Below are 19,052 nucleotides of genomic sequence, written 5' to 3'. Positions count from 1 at the left end.
CACTGCCATGCTGGAAGAAGCATAAAATTGTTCTCCTGTCAAACTGCACATCTGACAATCATCTCAAGTTTACTAGCTCTGATTATCTTTTTTTCTATACTACCGGATACTGCTGCTTTAAAACTCTTGATGAATTTCTGCTTCAGGGTTTTCGCATTTTCCTGAAGAATGATAACTTTCCACTGTATAACTTGCATCTTAGCTTCCAATACACTGGAATCCTTTTGGATGAAAAGCCCCAAATGAGTAATAGCTATTAAAATTTCCAGACCAAAACAAAAACAAAACCCACATCAAGGCAGAGTTAAGGTTGAAAAGGACTATCAGTTACTTAAGGTATAAAGCTTAATGGTATATTGTATAAAGCATAAATTATCCCAAAAGTAAACGTTCTAAAAACCCCAGGAAACTTGGGATTAGGAATAAAAAACATAAAAGAAACCCAAACATCTTGAATTATTGAAATGCAGTACAGAAGCCTCCAAAACAAACTTACATCAGCCCTGCAGCAGCACCATGTTGTAAGCCAGCAATTATGATTAATGCATTTTAGTATCTGTGGCCCTAAATTACCCTAATGTGTATTTCAGAGATAGTAATTTTTCATTTTGTTCCTTTGCGTGCAACAAGTGACTATGACAAGCAATGGAAGGTGAACAGAATAATGGCATATAACCATAGTATTAGTTTCACTGCAGAATTGGTCGCTACCTGACTACTTAGAAATATACAATATCTTAGAACCACAGAATGGTTTGGGTTGGAAGGGACCTTAAAAATCATCTAGTTCCAACCCCCTGCCATGGGCACAGAGACCTTCCTCTAGACAAGGTTGCTCCAAGCCCCATCCAGCCTGGCCTTGAACCCTGCCAAGGATGGGGCAGCCACAGCTTCTCAGGGGAACCTGTGCCAGTGTCTCACCACCCTAACAGTGAAGAATTTCTTCTTAATGTCTAATCTGAATCTCCCCTCTGTCAGTTTAAAGCCATTCCCCCTTGTCCTGTCACTACATGCCCTTGTAAAAAGTCCCTCTCCGTCAGAAGTGTGAAGCCACAAGCAAAATACTGTTGTATCATACATTAATGTTTCCTCACTGTGAGAAGAATCCATTTCTGACTGGACCAGTAGAACTAAACTAGAAAGGCTCTATTAGATTTAGCAACTTGTTAAAACATAAGCAAATGGGATTTAAATTCTTAAACACAGAAATTAAAATCTGAGAAACAAACCTTATACAGCATAGGTTACCTATCTAATCTAAAGCAGCAGAAAGAACTGTTCTATGGAACAGTAAGAAAAAGAGTAAGAGGAGATGAATGCCAAAAAATTCAAGCTCCAAACCACTCATTTTCAAAATTGTTTTATTGCAGGTGGATAATAGAGATAAATACCTAAGAGCAAAATCCAGTAAGTCACATTTATTTTTCTTTTGGAACAATTCTCTAAAGTGGTTGTGTTTTATCATAAAAAGAACAACAAGTCGCACTACATTTCAGAACATTTTGTTCTTTAAAACTGGTCAGACAGGTGGGAAATATTAAAAGTACTACAAATTAAATGAATAATTTTCCACTCCAGCTTCATTTCCCAAATTCAACAAGTCCAAGCGAAAGAAACCATGACTTTTTCTGCTCTAGAGATGCATATCAGCTGGTGATGCACTTCAAGCTATATTAATTTGATTAAAAAGTTTATCCTTAATAACCTGAGACATCAATCCATGTATAGCTTCTATGGTGGTCTTGCAGCTGAAAAACAAGCATAAATTCACCATTGGCCAAACACTGAACTGTCATGTTAATGGAAGATATTCAGCTGTTTTGGAAGTTCAGGGTGCCCATAACCCCATGAATCTTAACAACTGTCCAGAAAGGAAAAGTCACACAGTTACTTCGCCGTTGTTGCCAAAGCTGTTTGTTACTTAAAAAGCAAACTGACAAGCACTATACACACGAGAACTGATACCAGAAAACTTCTTTGGCAATTTAGGACATCTTACATGAACAGCAGCAGGAAAGCTCTGTGGCCAACTGAACCAAAAAATAAAATAAAATTAAAAACCATCCCTGGGAATGGAATGGAGCTGCCAGCTGTTATCAATACCCAAAGGCTCTCACTGTTCTCTACCTTATCTCGTTTGTAAAGCGCAGGCCAGTAGCGCACAGTAACCACAGCTCCTCTGAGAAACTTTACAGAGAACGTTACAAGAAGAGTTCATTGAGCTTATCAGTTATTAGTCAAAACATGTAACATGCAAAACCCCCAAACAGCTGAGAGGATTCCTACTGATCCAGGTTTCATCCAGGGTGTCTGACTTAGGGAGATATAGCAAACTAACAAATAAAAATATCTCAAAACAACATAAAAATGCAAAAGATGACTCAGCCTTGAAGTCATGGAGAACAGGAACAAATTACAACTAGATGGATAAAGGAAAGGAAGTCAGCTTGGAGCCAAGTCTGGCTAAAACATATGTACTCTTAGAAAACAACTCTTAAGAGACGTGTATGTACCATAACATCATACAGCCATGTGTAAGTACCTTTATGCTAATGCCTTACAGCACTGTTTTTCTGAAAACAGGTACACCAAATAATCCTTTAGCTGACTTCGCAACCTTATTTTTTGAAAATAATTTAGGTGCCACTGTCTCTTTTCTTAGGAAAGATTATTGGCTGAGGAAAAACATGCATCTGTGACAGTGTTTACTTGGAAAAATGGTGACTATAACATTATGTAGATAGTCTAAGCACACATAGTCTTAAGACTGTTGTGAGAAAGATGTGTTAGTGAGAAGCAACTTTTGTTCTTCAAAGCTCAAAAAACAAATGAGCTGATTACCAATGAACATATAAGGAACACAGAGGAGAAGAAACACTGCAACTTCTCTGAAATAATGCTGTACACCCAGTTCACTAACTGATAATAGCAAGTATTTGTATCAAGCAGGGTAGCATGTCAAGAAGGCTAGAATGTCTGTGATCGACTTCTCAGAAACAAAACACAAAACAACAAAAAACCTTCCTAATTTGTGGAAAAATGATGTATTAATTAAGAAATATGAAAAAAAAGGGAAAGTTCTTAATTTTTAAGTGAGTGAACTTATGGTACTGTTAGCACTAGTTCTTAAAATCATGTTCTACATAATAATTTTATTTACTGTTAGTTTAAACCTGATTAACCATATAAAATGTGTTATTTTTTAGCAATGCTACCATTTTGCACTGGACAGAATACATCTTTTTTGGCTTGCCATATAATGATGGAATTTAACAGGGATTTTTTTGTTTAATAAACCTTAAACGAGGGTTGAATTTATCCCAGAAGCAAAGACTGAAAAGCCACTGTACGTTTAATAAAGGCAAAGTTTTCTTAAACTGACATTTGGAGTCTCATCCCTTTCTATAGTCTGATCACTCCTATCTGTTTTCTTGGTAGGTTACAATTTAAGGCATGATAAAAGCTTAAAACAAAGTAACAATTTTTACAGGGAAGAACACAAGTACGTGTTATCTTACCTGTCTCTTGTTGCTTTTGCAAGTTTGTCTTCTGATTTCTTATCGTGAGTCTCTAAACCCAGCATAAAACTACCCCTTCCAAGCTGAGCTTCCGACTGCTCTAATTTTTCAGACAAATCGAAGACTTGGCCAGTGGTATAGTCAGCATTCTTAGGAGAAAGAAGGCAATAAACATATTGAATTCTAAGCTATAACTTCAAGCATTTATACACAAAACAAACCTGCAAAGAGCCTTTAAGCCTGTAGTACTGCACATTTTAACCTGTATCCACAACTGAAGTGATACAGAACATGAGTGGCACGAGTGCTGGCTGAGAGAACAGAAGCCGAACATCTGACAAATGCTCAATACCTAAAGTCTGAAATGGGCACTCTTTACTATTTTGAACCCATGCCCTAAGTTATGAAAAAGTAAAATTCAGTTGATTTTGACCAAGAGAAAAGGTGTAAAATTGGCTTTTGCAGAAGGAAGGTGTTGATGCTGAGCTCTTACATTGAAGGTCTACCTGCAGTATTACTGCTGAAACCTCATGTTAGCAGTTCCACTGGGTTTTTCTGTTGCTGTTTTTGTTTTTTCGTTTGTGTTTAATTATTCAATACCATTATTTTAAAACACACTATTCATCACAGTGCTGTAAAAATATGTAAATTTAAAAAGTGTTTAAGACAAAAATCTAAGTGTATCAAGAACTCAGTAAAATTAAAGTTATTCCCACCTTCTACTTCTAAAGAGCAGATCTAAGCAACGTTTCAGTATTTTATGATTAGGAAACCCCTCTATTCTTGTTTAATCTGACAAATAGATTCTTAAAACTTGTCAGTGTCCCATTTAGCATTTCACAGTAGAGGGTCTGGCTTTCAGCACTAAGGAATGAATACATGCACACGATAGCATACTATGGTACTTACAGTAAGCAAACTAGAAGAACTGAGAGTATTCACCCAGTACTTGTTCCACAAAAGCTCAAGCAATTTACGATCCAAAGATGATTTAAAGTATGAGACTTCTAAAGCATAATACCTTTAAAGACAAATGTGCAAACAAAGTAAGCTTTCACCCAAGTATGTCTTGTTTAGCTGTGACACCTCAAGTACATTCATCTCAAAAAATCCTTATCAGTCGCATGTGTCTTAAAAAATTCAAAGCACGGAATGATAAAAAAAGTTACCCCAGTTCCAGTTCTAACTCTAAAAGATTTCCTGTATTTCACATATAGCTTTAATACAGATATACATAACCCCACACATACTGCTATATTCTATTCAATGAGATTGCAAGGTTTTTTAAATTGTTCTCTTAACAACTTCTTCTGCAATGAAATGATGCCCCGTTCAATGCTTGGGATCTTCAATACTGTTACTTACAGATGACTGCAGTTTTGCATATATCACCTCTAATTCAATTAGGAATGTTTGACAGCAGTAAACATTACGAACAGGCAAACAACCTTACATTCTACAGCACCTATTTTGAAAGCCAGGCTTTGGTGGTGCTACAGAATTAACAAGAGATCATAAAGCACATAGAAAGCTGAGCTATGGAAAGTCATTAGTGTAGGTGAATTACAGCGACATTAAAGGGCTATATTACACTTTATTTTGATCAGTGAATTGTTAAGCAGGTTATCAATAATGCTGTCATCTCTTGATTTCTCTGGAAAGTTATTTTGCTTGGCATTTCTGTAAGAAATTCCATCTGAGATAACAATGCTTTAGTATTACTGTGATAGAAGAAATACCCTTATTTCACATACGTTAAGAAAAATGAGGTACTAAGTTCTTCAAAGAAATGTGTGGCAGATTCAAAGTAAGAAATCCAAGTTGTTTGATGAATAGTGGAATAAACTTACTTAAAAAGATTAAACGGAAGCAGTTGCACACTGGGCATTGAACACCAGTTAAAGAAGTGTGGCTAAAAATATCCAGACTGCTATTATGAAGCAATTAGTAATCACTGGCATCACAAACAGACAGGATCATTAAGGGTCTACATCACAAGTCTTATGAGGAGCAGCTGAGGGAACTGGTGGTGGCTAGCCTAGAGAAAAGGAGGCTGAGAGGAGACCTTATCACTCTCTAAAGCTACCTGAAAGGAGGTTGTAGTGGGGTGGGTGTCGGTCTCTTCGTCCAAGTAACAAGTAATAGGACAAAAGGAAATGGCCCCAAGTTGTGCTGTGGGAGGCTTAGATCAGTTATTAGGAAAAGTTTCCTCACCGAAAGGGTTGTCAAGCACAGGAACAAGCTGCCCAGGCACGTGGTTGACTCCCCATCCCTGGAGGGATTTAAAAGACTGTAGACGTGGCGCTCAGGGACATGGTTTAGTCCTGGACTTAGTGCTATGTTAATGGTTGGACTTGATGATCTTAAGGGTCTTTTCCAACTTATATGATTCTGTGGTTCTATGATCATCATTCAAGTTCTCTAAATTCTTAATCACCCATTTAAATCTTAATCACCCTGATTAAGGGTGCTGAGAGGAATCCATCACTCTAATTCAGCAATGTGACAAAAGACTACTGATAACACAAGTGTCCAGTTTTGGTTCCCCCTCTTTGCTGTTTCCTTCTAGGAAAGACTGGAAAATATTTTCTTGGCTTGGATGGAAAGAAATGGTTTGTAACAGAAGCCAACTTCCTGAGATGGGAAATTATAACGATAACTATTAAGCACTTCCAACTTCAAAAAAGCCACCAAATGAACACTCCAAAATTGACCACCTCTAAAATAGAAAGAATAAAACAGGTATCATCCTTCCATGCATAAAAGCATGGCTTTATGGCCAATGCCAGACTTGGAAGGACTCTGAAATGACAGTAACATTATAGTTCTATAAAGATTTCTGTGTAGCTACTGTTCTGGATTTTTCCTCAAATTGGATAGGATGACCAATTCCAATTGTTTTCATTTCTTCATGTCTTCAAGGTCACACTCTGCATGCAACTATAAGTGCACTCAAGAACACATACCCACATACCAAAAATGTGAAAACACTGTGCAGCAGCCTACAAGGCACAGGACGCTGGTGTCAATAAGATCCTAAAGTTCTCCGCACACAGACATTAAGCTGTAGTGCTTGTCAAACATCTGAAAGCAGAACTGAAAGCAGACTATTATTGAAAGAAGTGGTTTCATCTTTCCTTTGCTGTTCTTTGCAAACACTGTGTCTCCAACACCTCTCTCTACCTTCCACCCCACTGTAGCTTAACCAGCAAGAACTGGTGCTCCAAGTTGGACCAGCTCGGGGGACTGACCTGGCAACACAAATGCCTCACCAAATAAGTAATGTAAGTATGAAGTGGAACACATGGCTGAGGATAGAACAGTTAAAGAAAGAATGGTTAAAATTAAACTACCTTTTAATTCATGGAAAGTAAACTAGCAAGAGAGAAAAAGTAGTAATTCTTGCTGTTGCTGATGTTATCCCTCCAGGAGCTGCACTTTCCAATCCTACCCAAGACAGAAACAATCTTAACAGGGCCAGTGATGCAGAACAGAGAGATGCATAGCACTTGCCACTACTCAGAAGAGCGGACAGATTAAAGTCTCCCTAGCCCTGCTACTAGAGAAGCATGCACATCTGACCCTTTCCTCCCTGCCCTATGAAAGCACCACCAAAGGTGTTCAAGAACCAAGTGCTAAAGCTTTTAACCAGGTTTACCTTTGTAACAGTTCTCCCTTAAAATACCTCCTGATAAATAACAGTAACAGTTTTTCACAAAGGCAACAGTGCTTCAGCAACAAACAACTTCAAGATTTGAAACACTCCCAAGAAATGTAGTTTTCCATACTCAATCTCTAACCTAAACACAAAAATTGAGAACTTGCAGTACAGGGAGTAGTTTTTTTTGTTACTTACTGTTTACAATGTACACCAAAGTCTTCTATTTTATTAAGTGGAATAGTCTGGTATTCAGAGGGACCTTCATCTGGAGGTTTATACCCCTAAAAATCCAACAAAGGGCAAAGATTACACAGTATCTCCAATATTTATGTGATCTTTTAACATTTAGCCTAAACTTTCCATGTTGATTATTTAACTTGGGGTTTCGTACACTATTTTGTGGAGATTCACAGTATTTATTTGAAAGAATTAAGTAGGTAGTTTTGAACCTTCCTTTTCTAAAATGGAAAGCACAATACCACATATTAAACATGCCATTAATATTTGGGTTTAGTTCTAAAAAATGACAGAGAAGAATTAACATAAATGTTACTTTGATGACTGCTACCTACAACTGTAACCATTAAAAATTACCATATGGAGCTACACAATTTTAGGGCAGCTCCACTATCTAGACAGTTTATTTAATACTGCCATAAATCTATGAAGTACAAACCAAAAGTCAGCCCTTGTAAATCTAATCAATATCGATAGATATGCAATAACCAGTATATCAGCACATCTTCCTTTTAAAATGAAGAATTACGTACAGTATAGCACAGCAGATCAAACTGTCAGATGATCAAACTGCAGTAATCTTTAGAAGCAATCTATTATTTATTTAAAGACAGTTTAGTGATCATGCACTAGATAATTTTCACTATTTACCTTAGGATACGTCCTAAATGCTCCAAGATTTACTTTTCCTGCAGATATTGTTCTTGTTGGATCAATCTGCAGAAATACAGGTAATGTTTGTTACATGCATGTTATAAATTATTACAGGCATAAACGAACTTTACAGTAATTGTATTTCAGAAATGTAATTAGTGCAAATTGTATTAATTTTGTCATAAACAGTACTTTTTCAGTCAGCAGCTATTAGTATGAGGCTACTCTAAAAAGACAGGAATATCTATAGCCTTATATGGACCATTCTTTCAAATTTATTGTCCTTATTTCCAAAATACATTAAAATCAATAAACCATAATAAAAGTCTGCATTTTAATCTTATAACCATTAGAGGTAAGCAAAAGTATTGTGTGATCTGCTACATTTTGGTGGAAAATACAGGAAATTAATGAAAGAATCTCCTTACTAATACCCCATTTAATTTTAAAATCAAAAAAAAAAAAAAAAAAAAAAGGCAGTCCCAAAGAAAGTGTTTTGAATCTGTGAAATTATGTCATAACACAGGAGAATTCACATGGTGGAAATAGTTCTTAAGGGTAATTTATACTTTTCTAATGTAATTCTTCCATCAGAGTTATAGTCCTTTCTGACTAATTCCAGTCTTTTTTCCCCTCATTTCCTTCAGTTAGAAATACAAGTAGCATCTAAAATAAGGTTTACTTTTGATTTCAAATGTGATCTGAAGCCTGGAAGACCCTGAAGGGCTCAAAGATTCTCTTCAGATTTTTTTTTTTTCAAAGATAGTTTTCCTCGTGTCTTCTACCTTGTACTATGCTGCCATTGATCTAATTTAAAAGGCATTTCAGATGCAAAGTAACATCTAGTTATTTAGTTGCTCTATTTTGAAAGAAGCAGCAACGAAGAGAACAAAAGAACAGATTTTTGTTCTATAGCAGGAGGTTGAATATGGATTGCTCAATATATTGATTTTCAGAAGTACCAAGTAGAAATTGAAGTTAAGAGTAACGCATGGATTTGCACAGAGCTACCACACCTGAAACAACTCAGTGAAAATGGCCTTGGTAAGCAACACTACTGGTTTGACCAGCATGTGGCCAGCAAAGCAAAAGGAGCAATACCAATTTAAAATCTGGATGCAACACTTCCATCATGCAAAATACATGCTCCTGGAATGTTAGCAGACCAAAAGCTAAAAATTATTATCCCCTCAACATAATTTGATATGCAGTTTTATCAACTATCAGGCAGTACTTACAACCACTGCTACAAAGGGTTCTTGAAATTGCTGATTTAGCATCTGGGTACTGACGTCGATCCCAGAGAGCCAGCAGCCATAGCCAGGGTGACTGTGATACCAACCAATTGCATTTTCTAGACGACCAACCTAACAGCAGTGAAGGAAAACAAAACTGTTGTTAATCTCCATTCCGAAAGTATCAGCTGCCCTCTATTGGGCCTTCCAGTGTACTACAACACAGTGAGAGGATATTACACAGCCTGTGATGCTCAACTTACTAATACTAAACACGTGCTTTATTTTGCTAAACTGTTTTCTAGAAACCACACAATCTGAAGTATTAGCATTTTCTGTTAAAGCTTCTACCACAGAACAAAGAACTACAAGGAGCTAAGAGCTCCTTCTTCAGTGACAGCTGAAGTACAGAAGATTCCACATGGTGAGATGGTAAGGAAGCTAGGCCTCCTCAGTGTGGATAAGAAATTTCTTAGGGTGGCTAGGACATAAGTATATATAATCTCATATAATGTATGGTATGTCCATACAGAATGAATGTTCATTATTTAGTACAGTATCCCATCTCAGAGGCATATAGGAAGATTATTGGTAGGTTTAGAATATAACTTCAGAGGCATGTTTTGAAATACCAGTAGTGACAAAAATTATTCCCAGAGTGTGCTCTGAAAGCCAAAGATGAATTTTTGAGATTTTCAGGATAAGAAAAACTCAAAATAGGAGTTTCCAAATAATACCCCTGGCTATCTCTACAAATACTGGAAGAAAACCAAACCAAAAATAAAACACAACAACAAAAACCAGAACAGACACCCAATGCACCTAATTTTGTAATCCTCTCTCAGGAAGTGCTTACTGGCTGCTTCACACTGAGGTGCATGCTTCTGGCACGACCGTATCTGCCAGCTCTTAACTGAGAGTTGTGTGTTTGGATGCATCATCTGCTTGGTTTTGCCAGCTACTGAATATATCAAGAAGGTTAAACCAGAAGAATGTTAAGATGAGACAGAACATGCAAACTGCCTGCTGAATGGAACATTTAGTTTATTTCTGAATTGGTGAATATTATTTATATTTTCTTTATAACTCTCATACAGAGAGACCAACAAACCACTAAAGAACCTGTGTTATTTTTCAAAGCCGAACAACACATTTTGACTATATTAGCACCAGATCCTGCTCACGCAGAAGGAAATAACCAGAACGCTGGTATCTGTAAAATGCTTACGCAGGGGAATACATCAACTTGCAATCTAATATTAAAGAGTTATTCCAGGAACAACTGCTTGCCAAAATCAAATGTGCAACTGCCAGCATGCAAACTGCCAGAGCACCAGTAAAGCTGAGCTGTTGTATTTGCACACAAGTTCAATTTCCCATTTGTACTCCTACATAAATCTGGACTGTTTTAAACATCAGATGAACTAACTGTATATAAAAAAAACCTACTATTATGCTGCAGATTTACTATTTTGAAACCCATTATTTCTACCTAAGAACTGGAGGGTATGAATGTATGTTTAAATAAAAATATCTTTTCAAGTTACCTACTTTTCTGCAACAACAGTATTATGTCATTAATATTTCCCACGTAAAAGGAACTAAAGTATTTCTACATTTGCTCTTAAGTAGGGATGAATTATTAAAAAAGTCCCAGAACACACCTATTTTTGGATTATGTTTACTCTTTTCTGATGTTATGATCCAGCCTAATTCACATCTATTTAAATAACTCTAACTGCATGTAAGGCTGCGAATAGAAGTACAACTCTCCCAAATAAGCCAAATTCTGCTCTGTTATCTCCAGTGAGTAAGTAAGGGGCTTCTAATTTCAGTTGGTTTAAAATATTTTGAGAATTAAAGAAGAACCAGAGGGTAAACTCTGCCTCACAACATTTGAGCTTGGAGAGCTGGAGTTATTTCAGTGCTTATCTGTAGCATGGGATTGCCCTGTATTGGAAGGACAGGTGATCAGCAGGCAATCTGATGTGCTGTTTTCTGCATCAGCCACAGAGCAGCTTCATATTTCTGTTACCCTTCTGCATGCTGGAATTTTACTACATGGTCAGGCTTAGTATGACACGGATTTCTGAATACAGGGCGATGAAGATGGCATTTGAGTCGGTTCATCTAAATTTTCAAATTATATACATTAATAATTAAGTAGCAGTGAAATTTCCTTATCCTTCACTATCCTTCCTTTCTTCACAAATGTGTTTTCTTTATTTTTACAGAAAACAGCAGCATTGCTATGCAGTAAGACTTCAGAAAGCAAGAAGGTAAGAATAAATATCATATTCCTCATCTACAAACAGTAAAAATCTCTGACACATACATATGTTATATTTAATTTTGCAGTGTTTTTAGAAACATGTATTATATCAGTTATTTTAGAAACACACTCCCTCCTTATTCCATCCACAAGCCACCACCTGCAGCCACAAAAACACTTCCTGAGCAAAATCATTTATAAAGGGAAGAAGAATCCAGTCCTTGATGACTTACTGGGAGACACAGAAATAGACACGGGAAAATGTTCAGTGGCCCCTGTGCTACTGGCTGCCAACACGGTTCTCTTAGTCATGCTTGAGAAAAAACCAAAACAAACCCAGGGCACTGGGCAGCCTCTTTTATCGCCGGGGGAGGCCTGCAAACCCGAGAGCACGCTCCTGCGCGATTAGCTTACAAGATCCGCAGCTATACCACGGAGGCGGAGAAACGCGCTCTGCGGCTTCTTACCTGCTTCGCGTTCTCAATGTAGGCAGCCATGTACTCGTAGGCTGCCGCCTGAGCGTTGACGCGAGTCTCAGTGCCCTCCACCGGCAGGGCGAAGCTATCCATGATGATCATGGTCTCCCCGTCCACCTTGCCCAGCATAAGCCCCATCACCTCCAGGTTGCCCCCGGACCTGGCGTGCATGACCATCTTCAGGAGCGCCAGCGCCGAGATCTTGCAGTACTTGAAATAATGGTGGCTGCAAGACAGAAGCGGCGGAAGCCATCAGGGCCAGCCTCGCCGCCCGGGCCGTGCCGCAGGCCCCGGCCGCCCGCTCCCCCGGGCCTCCGCCGCCCGCCCCGCTCCCGCTTACTCTTTGGTCCAGGGCTTGGCTGCCAGGATCTCCTGCTGCTGCTTGCGGTCGTACTTGTAGATCTCGTCGATGCTCTGCGCCTCCTGCATGTTGTTGGCCAGCTCCCACGTCTTCTGCGCCATGCCGCTCCCGGAGGCGCCGCTGCCCGCCGCCGCCATGGCCGCCCGCCGCTCCGGGCCCGGGCCTGGCCCTGGCCAGCCTCACCGCCGCACCGAGCCGCCGCCAGAACCAAGCGAGGCCGGCGGGGTTCCGGGGGAGGTGGTACAGTCCGCGCAGGCGCGGGGCGGGCGGCGCTGCGCCCCCTAGCGGCTCCGCTCGGCAGCTGCCGGGCGGCGCGGCCCGGTTATGGCAGTGTGTGGCCTGGCGGAGGCGTCGGCGGGCTGCAGTGCGTTCTCCGTCCTCGCCGCCGCCCGGCCAAGGGGGGTGTCCCGGGAAGCAACCCCTCCATAGAGGGGAGACCGCCACCGCCGCCCACCTTGCATCCCGCCCCCGTTCACCGGTTAAAGCCGCGCCGGGGCTGCCCTGCTCTCGCCCGGGGAGGCGGCGAGATACAAGGGGCCCCCAGTAGGGGGCGCTGCTCGGCGCTCCCGCCGGTTTCCGGGGAAGCGGCAACGCGCGGGACGCGGAGAGCTGCGGCCGCCGGTGAGCGGAGAGCGGGGACCGGGACAGCGCCCGGGAACGCAACCCCGCAGCCCGGCCTGTCGGCCCCGCCACACGGAGACGGGGGCCGAGTGGCCGCCTTCGTCACAGCCCGGAGCGGGCAGCGGCCGGGACGAGGGCGGCTCGCCGGGGAGCGCGACGGGCCCCGCGCGGGGGGGGGCGCGGTGGAGGGAGCGGGCCGGGGCGGGGGAGCGCCGGCCGGGGCCCGGGCCGCGGTGTCGGGCCTGGGCCTCCCCGCGGAGGCAGCGGAGTCCGCAGGGCCTTCCGGCGGGAGCAGTTTGTTTGTGCGGCCGTTGCCTAACAACGGCGCGGCGCTGCTTAAAGGGGCTGAGCCCGGGGTGCTGCTTGCGCGCCCCGCTGCCTCTGGCAGCGCCTCACAGCCGTGCCGAGGGGCACCGGTGCTTCCGGGAGTGCCCGAGGAATGCTGCCGCGGAGGGAAGGAGGGAGGCGGTACGTGTGCTGGCCGGCGCTGCAGGCCCGGGCCGGGGGAGAAGCACTGCCCCGAGGTGTTAGGCTCAAGAGAGAGGAACTCTCTGTCCTGGCTCTGACGGGTTCTTCCGCAAATAATGTCCTTTTGGATCACACCAGGTGTTCTGGGAAAGTAGATAAGTCCTTAATGGTGAGGGGAAGTAACTCGCGAAACTTGCTTGGTGGTTTTGAGGGTTCATTGCTTTCACAGTTAAGAAAAAGTCGCGTTGGTTTAGTCAGAGTTTGTGAATTAAGAGCGTCCAGACCCTGGGCTTTCTTTTTTTGTGCTTTTTGAGATAAGAATTGGTAAGAAACGAAGATGAAAGGTACAGGAAGCGTGTCTCTGACAGATAGAGCTTATTGTAAATGCCATTCCCAGGGGCAGCCAGTGATGGCTGTTACCAGACCTGAGGGAGTTTGTGTGAAACTTTGAAAGGTACTTTTCAATGACACAATTATGTGACCATATAATCTGTAAGCGCAATTATTAAGCGTAGCATATAATTGCTTTTTAAAAGCACTTCCCTCCTTGCCACCCTTGTTGCAGTTCATATGAATGGAAAGTGCCATCTTGTCAGTCTTCTTGGTGTTATTTTAGTATTATGGTAACACAGAAGAGGTTAAATCTGTTTACTTTCATATGCTGATTTTAAATTTTGCACCCCATCTTCCTCAAAAAGTAGGAGGAGAAGGGAAAGAATAAAAAGGAACACAGTAAACATTGCTTTAGATGACCAAGTAGATACACCATACACAGCTAGGTATAGTACGTACGATACAATACATACGCACATAGATGTTTTGAATATCTTGAATAGAGGGATGTGCATTATTAACTCTGACCATAGATCCAGTAAAAATCTCACATTCAAACTTCACTTATTTTCTTGAATATCTATATGCTTTCTCTTGCCTGGTATACTTGCTTAAGTTGAAGTCTATGTGGCTGATTCTAATTATTCAGAGTTGCTTTGTGAAAACTTACGGTTTAAAAGGAAAAAAAGGTTTTATGAAAAAAATCTTCTTGGAAGTAAAAATACAGAAAATACTATTTTTATGGGACATTTTCAGACAGTAGTTGAATATATAGCAACAGTATGTTTAATGGAATTTCACTCTGAATAATACAGTGTTTTGGGATTAAAGATTCAAGATTTAAAGATACAAGAGTGAAAGGAAGAGCTGATAGTTCTATCAAACTTTATTTTTAATAGTATTTTCAGAATATTCTGTTTTCCTAAGAACTTGAAAAATATGATGTCTGCACCTCATAATTTTTGGGGACCTATGCTTTATCCTTGAGTTTTCAGATGTTTACAGCATGTTGTGACTTTCCCTTTTTCTCTATGCATATGCCTGTGGAGCTGTGTCTCTGAGTTCACTTTTGAATCTGCCACTTTTACTAGTAGTTGCAAGGATCTAGAAATGCACCAAATGCATTCAGATATACTGCTAAACTGAAAAGAGCTGATTTTGTTTTGGATTGGAGTAGGTTTATAGTGGCAGGCTGTGCCTTGGTATGTTTGTGCAGTCATATGAAGCCAGTTTGAAGTTGATGTTTTGTTGTGAGTTAAGTGCTGTCACCTCTGAGATAGTTCATGCATAACAGGGGACTGTGTTAGCACTGTTTTCAGATAGAAACATAATGTTTCTTTGTTGTGATTAGTCATGATTTCGTCACTTCATACAGTAGTTGATAAAATTGATTAATATTCAGTAAGATATTTGCTTACATACTGGTGTGTTTGCTGAACTTTGCAGCGTATGTATCACATTCAAACTGTCAGTCTTCTGCTTAGAATATGTAGGCATTTTTTATTCTTTCAGTATAATACAGTCTTTTTGCATATCTCATAAGGTTTGTGCATATTTTAAGATCAACTCCAGCAGAAGGATATAAGAAACAAAATGTCTAGCTATTTTCTAGGAGTTCTAAGGGGCATTTGGCCACTTGTTATTCAGCTGTATTAAAGGTATGCTTAATCATTAGTGCTGTAGCATTATTTGTCTCTCTTCTCCAAAGCCTGGAGTTGTGAGCTTTTTTCATACCAGTTGAATGCCTACGTAGTTCAACTGTAACTGTTTTGGTTTTGTTTTCCTAATTTATTATATTGCTCTCTGAGCAATACGATAGGAGTGCAGAATGGTAGAATATTCATTGTGTCACTTGCGCTAGATACAGAAAACACTGCAAATACTCCTTTCCTTACACGGTCTCTCAGAATAGGTTTCGTACCAGTCCAGTACAGTGATTTGGAAACAGTTCTAGAGTTTATAAATGTTATTTTAAATAGAAGTAAGAAATACAGATGTTAAAGTCAGTGAACTTTTGGAAAGACTTCTCACAGTGCCTCCTTCTTCTATGTGAAGTGATTTTCCTCTTGGTGGTTATGCAGCACTGGATAGATGATGAGACCAACTTCTAAATTCTTTAGTGTGACAAGTTGTTTCACCCATTCAGAACAGTGTTTTCTTTATTCTTATGTAACCTAATAGGCTAAATAAAATTTATCAGTGCCTGGAAACTTACCCTCTTTTAGATTTCTTTTATCCTTTATCAGTGTGCAGATCTAATGAGATTAAAGATTTAGGACAAATCAGATGGGAGAATTTATATTTGGAATTAACTGTCCTGTATTATCACTAGGGGTTGTAAATGGGTTGTCCTAGTTCTGCCTCCTTTAACAATATTATAATTTCATACTATGAATCAAAACCAGCATTAATATAAGAGAAAAAGTTTAAAGGAATATGTTTTAAAGAATACATCAAGCAGATTTATTCCTTAAATTAAGTTAGCATACGATTACTTGAATTTATCTGGTGGAATTTTGACTTTTCATCTTACTTTTAGTACGCATTTATCTCAGTCTCTCTGGACACTTTGTTTACCTATGAAGTATCTTATTCCCTTGTTTTTTGAGGTGGGGTTTGTTTGTTTTTGTTTGTTTGTTTGTTTTGTTTTTTAATTTCTTTGATCCTCTCCTTGAAAGTGTTTTCTGATATACTTCTATTATTGGCCTGTTGTTTACTTCATACAATCTGCAGGCTTTAGAGGGTTACTGAATTAGCCTCACTAAAACTGCTGTACAATCTGAGTTCAGATACTGGATGGGATTGCTGAGGAACCTGCATAAGCAATCCTTTTGCTTAAGTTGTTTAGGTAGTATTAGAGGGATCGAGGGTCAAAATTTTCTGCTGAGTTTCATCCTTCCTTTAAGTGTAGAATATAATATGGATTTTTTTGTCTATACACTTGGTTTTGCAAAGCTTATCCAGTGGAGTTGGAGGAAATGCTGAGTGGGGGTTGGGATGAAGTAGGCTTGTATGCAGTCATTCTTTTTGTTTTTGTCTTTCTGCTTTCTATGGTTACTTAGCATGCAGCTTTGCAATATTTTTAGTCCTGGCAAGGCTATCCTGACAAAGAGTATTCAAAGTCTGAGTGTGAGCCTTCTCTACAGTTCCATTGTCATGAATTTGATTCACTTTAATTTTTATTGTGAGGCTGTCCAGGAGCAGCAATATACACTAAATTGCACAAATTAGATGCTTTCAGTTAAATAAGCAAGATGCACAACTAATGGAAGCAAGGTAATCAGCTGCTCCTCAGTAAGTGTTTTCTTACGGAAGGGTGGCTTGTCTGATTCCAAGTCAATGCTGCCTCATATCCATGTTTATTGCAGAGTGGGAGCTGTTCTTATTGCCTCTGCTATTTTGTTGGTATAGGCAGTAATGATACTCTGTTGGCTCCAGCTCCAGAAACACTATGCATGTGTGTTATGCTTGGTTGTGGTGGTTTTTATTTTTCCTTTTCTCTGTCATTTTTTAATGGATTTTTTTTTTTTTTTTGTTTTGAATAAGCTTGATGATTTTTAAGACTTCTTGTGATAGTAAGGTAAGCACAGAATTGATTGTATGATTTGTTCCGTATTTTAGAGTATACATGTATTTTGTACTTTTGTATCTCTTTTGCCTTAACAATTCCTTTATCCTGTTTATTTTTTATCTTGCCTAATTTTGGTTTTATCATTCACTAGCAATAAGCTTGTGCTAGTGTGAAGTGAAGGGCCATTGGTTGCAGTTGAAGAAAAACAACCCCAGAACACTTGGAAAACAAGATTAGAGAAATACGTTCAGTTTTATAATCTGGAATATTTGAATTTTCTCTCTGTAAAATTAATCAAGTGAATTACATCAAGTAATGTCCATGGATGGGTTTCCCGATTCAGGTGTTCCACTGCCCCAGCAAACATCTTATGTAGTTCTGAGGGAGAAACTTGAACATTATTTAACTACTGTCTTAAGCAACTGTAACGGATCTTTACATTTTTGAGGTTTCATGTTCTATGTCTTTTCTATAACCTTAGAAATGATGGCGGATGATTTAGACAAATTTATTGAAGATCAGAAGGCCAAGTTGGCACAAGATAAGGCAGAGCTTGAGAACGATCCACCTTACATGGAAATGAGGGTAAGAGTGTTAACTAGTTTTCACAAATTTAAACATGTCTATTGCTAGGGTCTTGATTTAAACTTATTTTTGCTGTGCTTTCAAACTGTACTTTTAGTTCAAGTATAATTTATCTATTCAAAATAATTTCTAACTTAAATACTTTGTATTTATATAGATGTTTCAAAACCTGTTTGCCACCGGGCATATACAGTAACATTTGTCTTTTACAAGTGGGAAAACTTCTGTGAATGGTTATCATTGTTCCTTCCTTCCTCCCTAGGGAAGCTGACTAAGCAGGGATCTGCTCTCAGCCCACTCCAGAGCATGGGTATTGGGTTGGGGATGGATGGTATAAATATCCTCAAAATTACTGTTGCAGAAACTAGGAAATAAAAAAGGCAAATTACTTAATCCAATCAATTAAACAAAATCTGTTCTTATCACAAATTTTCTATTAGAAATTTTAGTACCTAATTCTAAAGCTATAAAGATTTTATAATTTGCAGAACACCATTAAGTTGTTTAATAGTGCCAGTACCTGGCAAAAAGCTATATTTAATTAATTCAAGCTAGCAAAGTGTTATGCTAACTAAATAAAGTCCTTGGTGAAAAAAGGAGTTTTGATTTTCTGTTGTTTGACTTACGAAGCCTGAGACAGCTTGAGCTTTTGTCAGCAATTATAATATTCCGTTTTCATTCCCTTTTTTGTTGTATCAGAATGTTACAAGAATTCATCTTTCCTCTTCTGTGGGGAAAAGGGAGTATAAAAGTATTTTTACCTAGTTATCATAATTCTTTCCAAAAAGTTTTATTAATTCACTGCAGAAAGTTAATTCTTAGGGAGCCGTGAAGAGTTGGGCTTCCTTTATTTTTGCTTCCTCTGCTTGGAGCAAGTTTGAAGAGGAGAATGTTTCCAGCCTATGGTTTGATAAAGTCCTGAGCTCTATTGTGAAAGTACAGTTACAGGGAACAGCTGTGTTAAACTTGATCATAATACCCTGTAATTCTTTCATAGTTTCAAGCAGGGTGCAGTATGACACATCAGCCCCCATAAAAAAAGAGAAGATATGTGTAAACT

At 39.5% G+C, this 19,052-nt stretch overlaps 3 protein-coding genes across 16 annotated transcripts in view; 2 read left to right on the top strand and 1 right to left on the bottom strand.

The window, feature by feature from the left end:
• Positions 1–1,344: 1,344 nt before the first annotated feature.
• COPS5 (COP9 signalosome subunit 5) lies at positions 1,345–12,940 on the bottom strand. The gene is made up of 8 exons (XM_030503024.1): positions 12,394–12,940; positions 12,045–12,279; positions 9,309–9,437; positions 8,068–8,133; positions 7,375–7,460; positions 4,428–4,539; positions 3,519–3,667; positions 1,345–1,748 (listed from the first exon to the last, which is right to left on the bottom strand). Exons 1-8 carry the CDS (start codon positions 12,549–12,551, stop codon positions 1,664–1,666), a joined length of 1,020 nt encoding a protein of 339 aa, XP_030358884.1. The 5' UTR covers positions 12,552–12,940; the 3' UTR covers positions 1,345–1,663.
• On the top strand, positions 12,550–13,601 carry LOC115619068 (translation initiation factor IF-2-like). Its single transcript, XM_030511092.1, has 2 exons — positions 12,550–12,654; positions 12,780–13,601. Exons 1-2 carry the CDS (start codon positions 12,550–12,552, stop codon positions 13,599–13,601), a joined length of 927 nt encoding a protein of 308 aa, XP_030366952.1.
• CSPP1 (centrosome and spindle pole associated protein 1) overlaps positions 12,901–19,052 on the top strand; it is a 56,758-nt gene continuing 50,606 nt past the window's right edge. For 8 of the 14 annotated variants that reach the window (XR_003993966.1, XR_003993967.1, XR_003993970.1 and 5 more), the window contains exon 1: positions 17,464–17,992. Coding sequence is in view for 11 of the 14 variants with exons in the window: in XM_030503011.1 (XP_030358871.1) it covers positions 17,861–17,992 (132 nt within the window). In the remaining 3 variants the exon portion in view is untranslated. Of the gene's footprint in view, positions 13,036–16,512; positions 17,417–17,463; positions 17,993–19,052 lie in introns of those variants that run through there. The other 6 variants (XM_030502966.1, XM_032920242.1, XM_030502930.1 and 3 more) reach the window with 4 other exon arrangements.

Source organism: Strigops habroptila, chromosome 1 (assembly GCF_004027225.2).
Source record: "Strigops habroptila isolate Jane chromosome 1, bStrHab1.2.pri, whole genome shotgun sequence".
In the NCBI taxonomy this organism is placed as follows: Eukaryota; Metazoa; Chordata; class Aves; order Psittaciformes; family Psittacidae; genus Strigops; species Strigops habroptila.
The sequence above is the reverse complement of the archived record's forward strand: the minus strand, read 5'-3'. Positions and strand labels throughout refer to the sequence as shown.

What these genes read in the sequence shown, in the direction of transcription:
- LOC115619068 (XM_030511092.1), top strand. Translation starts at nt 12,550, where the DNA reads ATGGCCGCCCGCCGCTCCGGGCCCGGGCCTGGCCCTGGCCAGCCTCAC. An exon ending in GCGGGGTTCCGGGGGAGGTG is followed by an intron (nt 12,655 to 12,779) that starts GTACAGTCCGCG and finishes GGCGGGCTGCAG; the next exon opens with TGCGTTCTCCGTCCTCGCCG.
- COPS5 (XM_030503024.1), bottom strand. Translation starts at nt 12,551, where the DNA reads ATGGCGGCGGCGGGCAGCGGCGCCTCCGGGAGCGGCATGGCGCAGAAG. An exon ending in AACCCTTTGTAGCAGTGGTT is followed by an intron (nt 8,134 to 9,308) that starts GTAAGTACTGCC and finishes GTATTTCTGCAG; the next exon opens with ATTGATCCAACAAGAACAAT. An exon ending in GCAAAAGCAACAAGAGACAG is followed by an intron (nt 1,749 to 3,518) that starts GTAAGATAACAC and finishes CTTGTTTTTCAG; the next exon opens with CTGCAAGACCACCATAGAAG.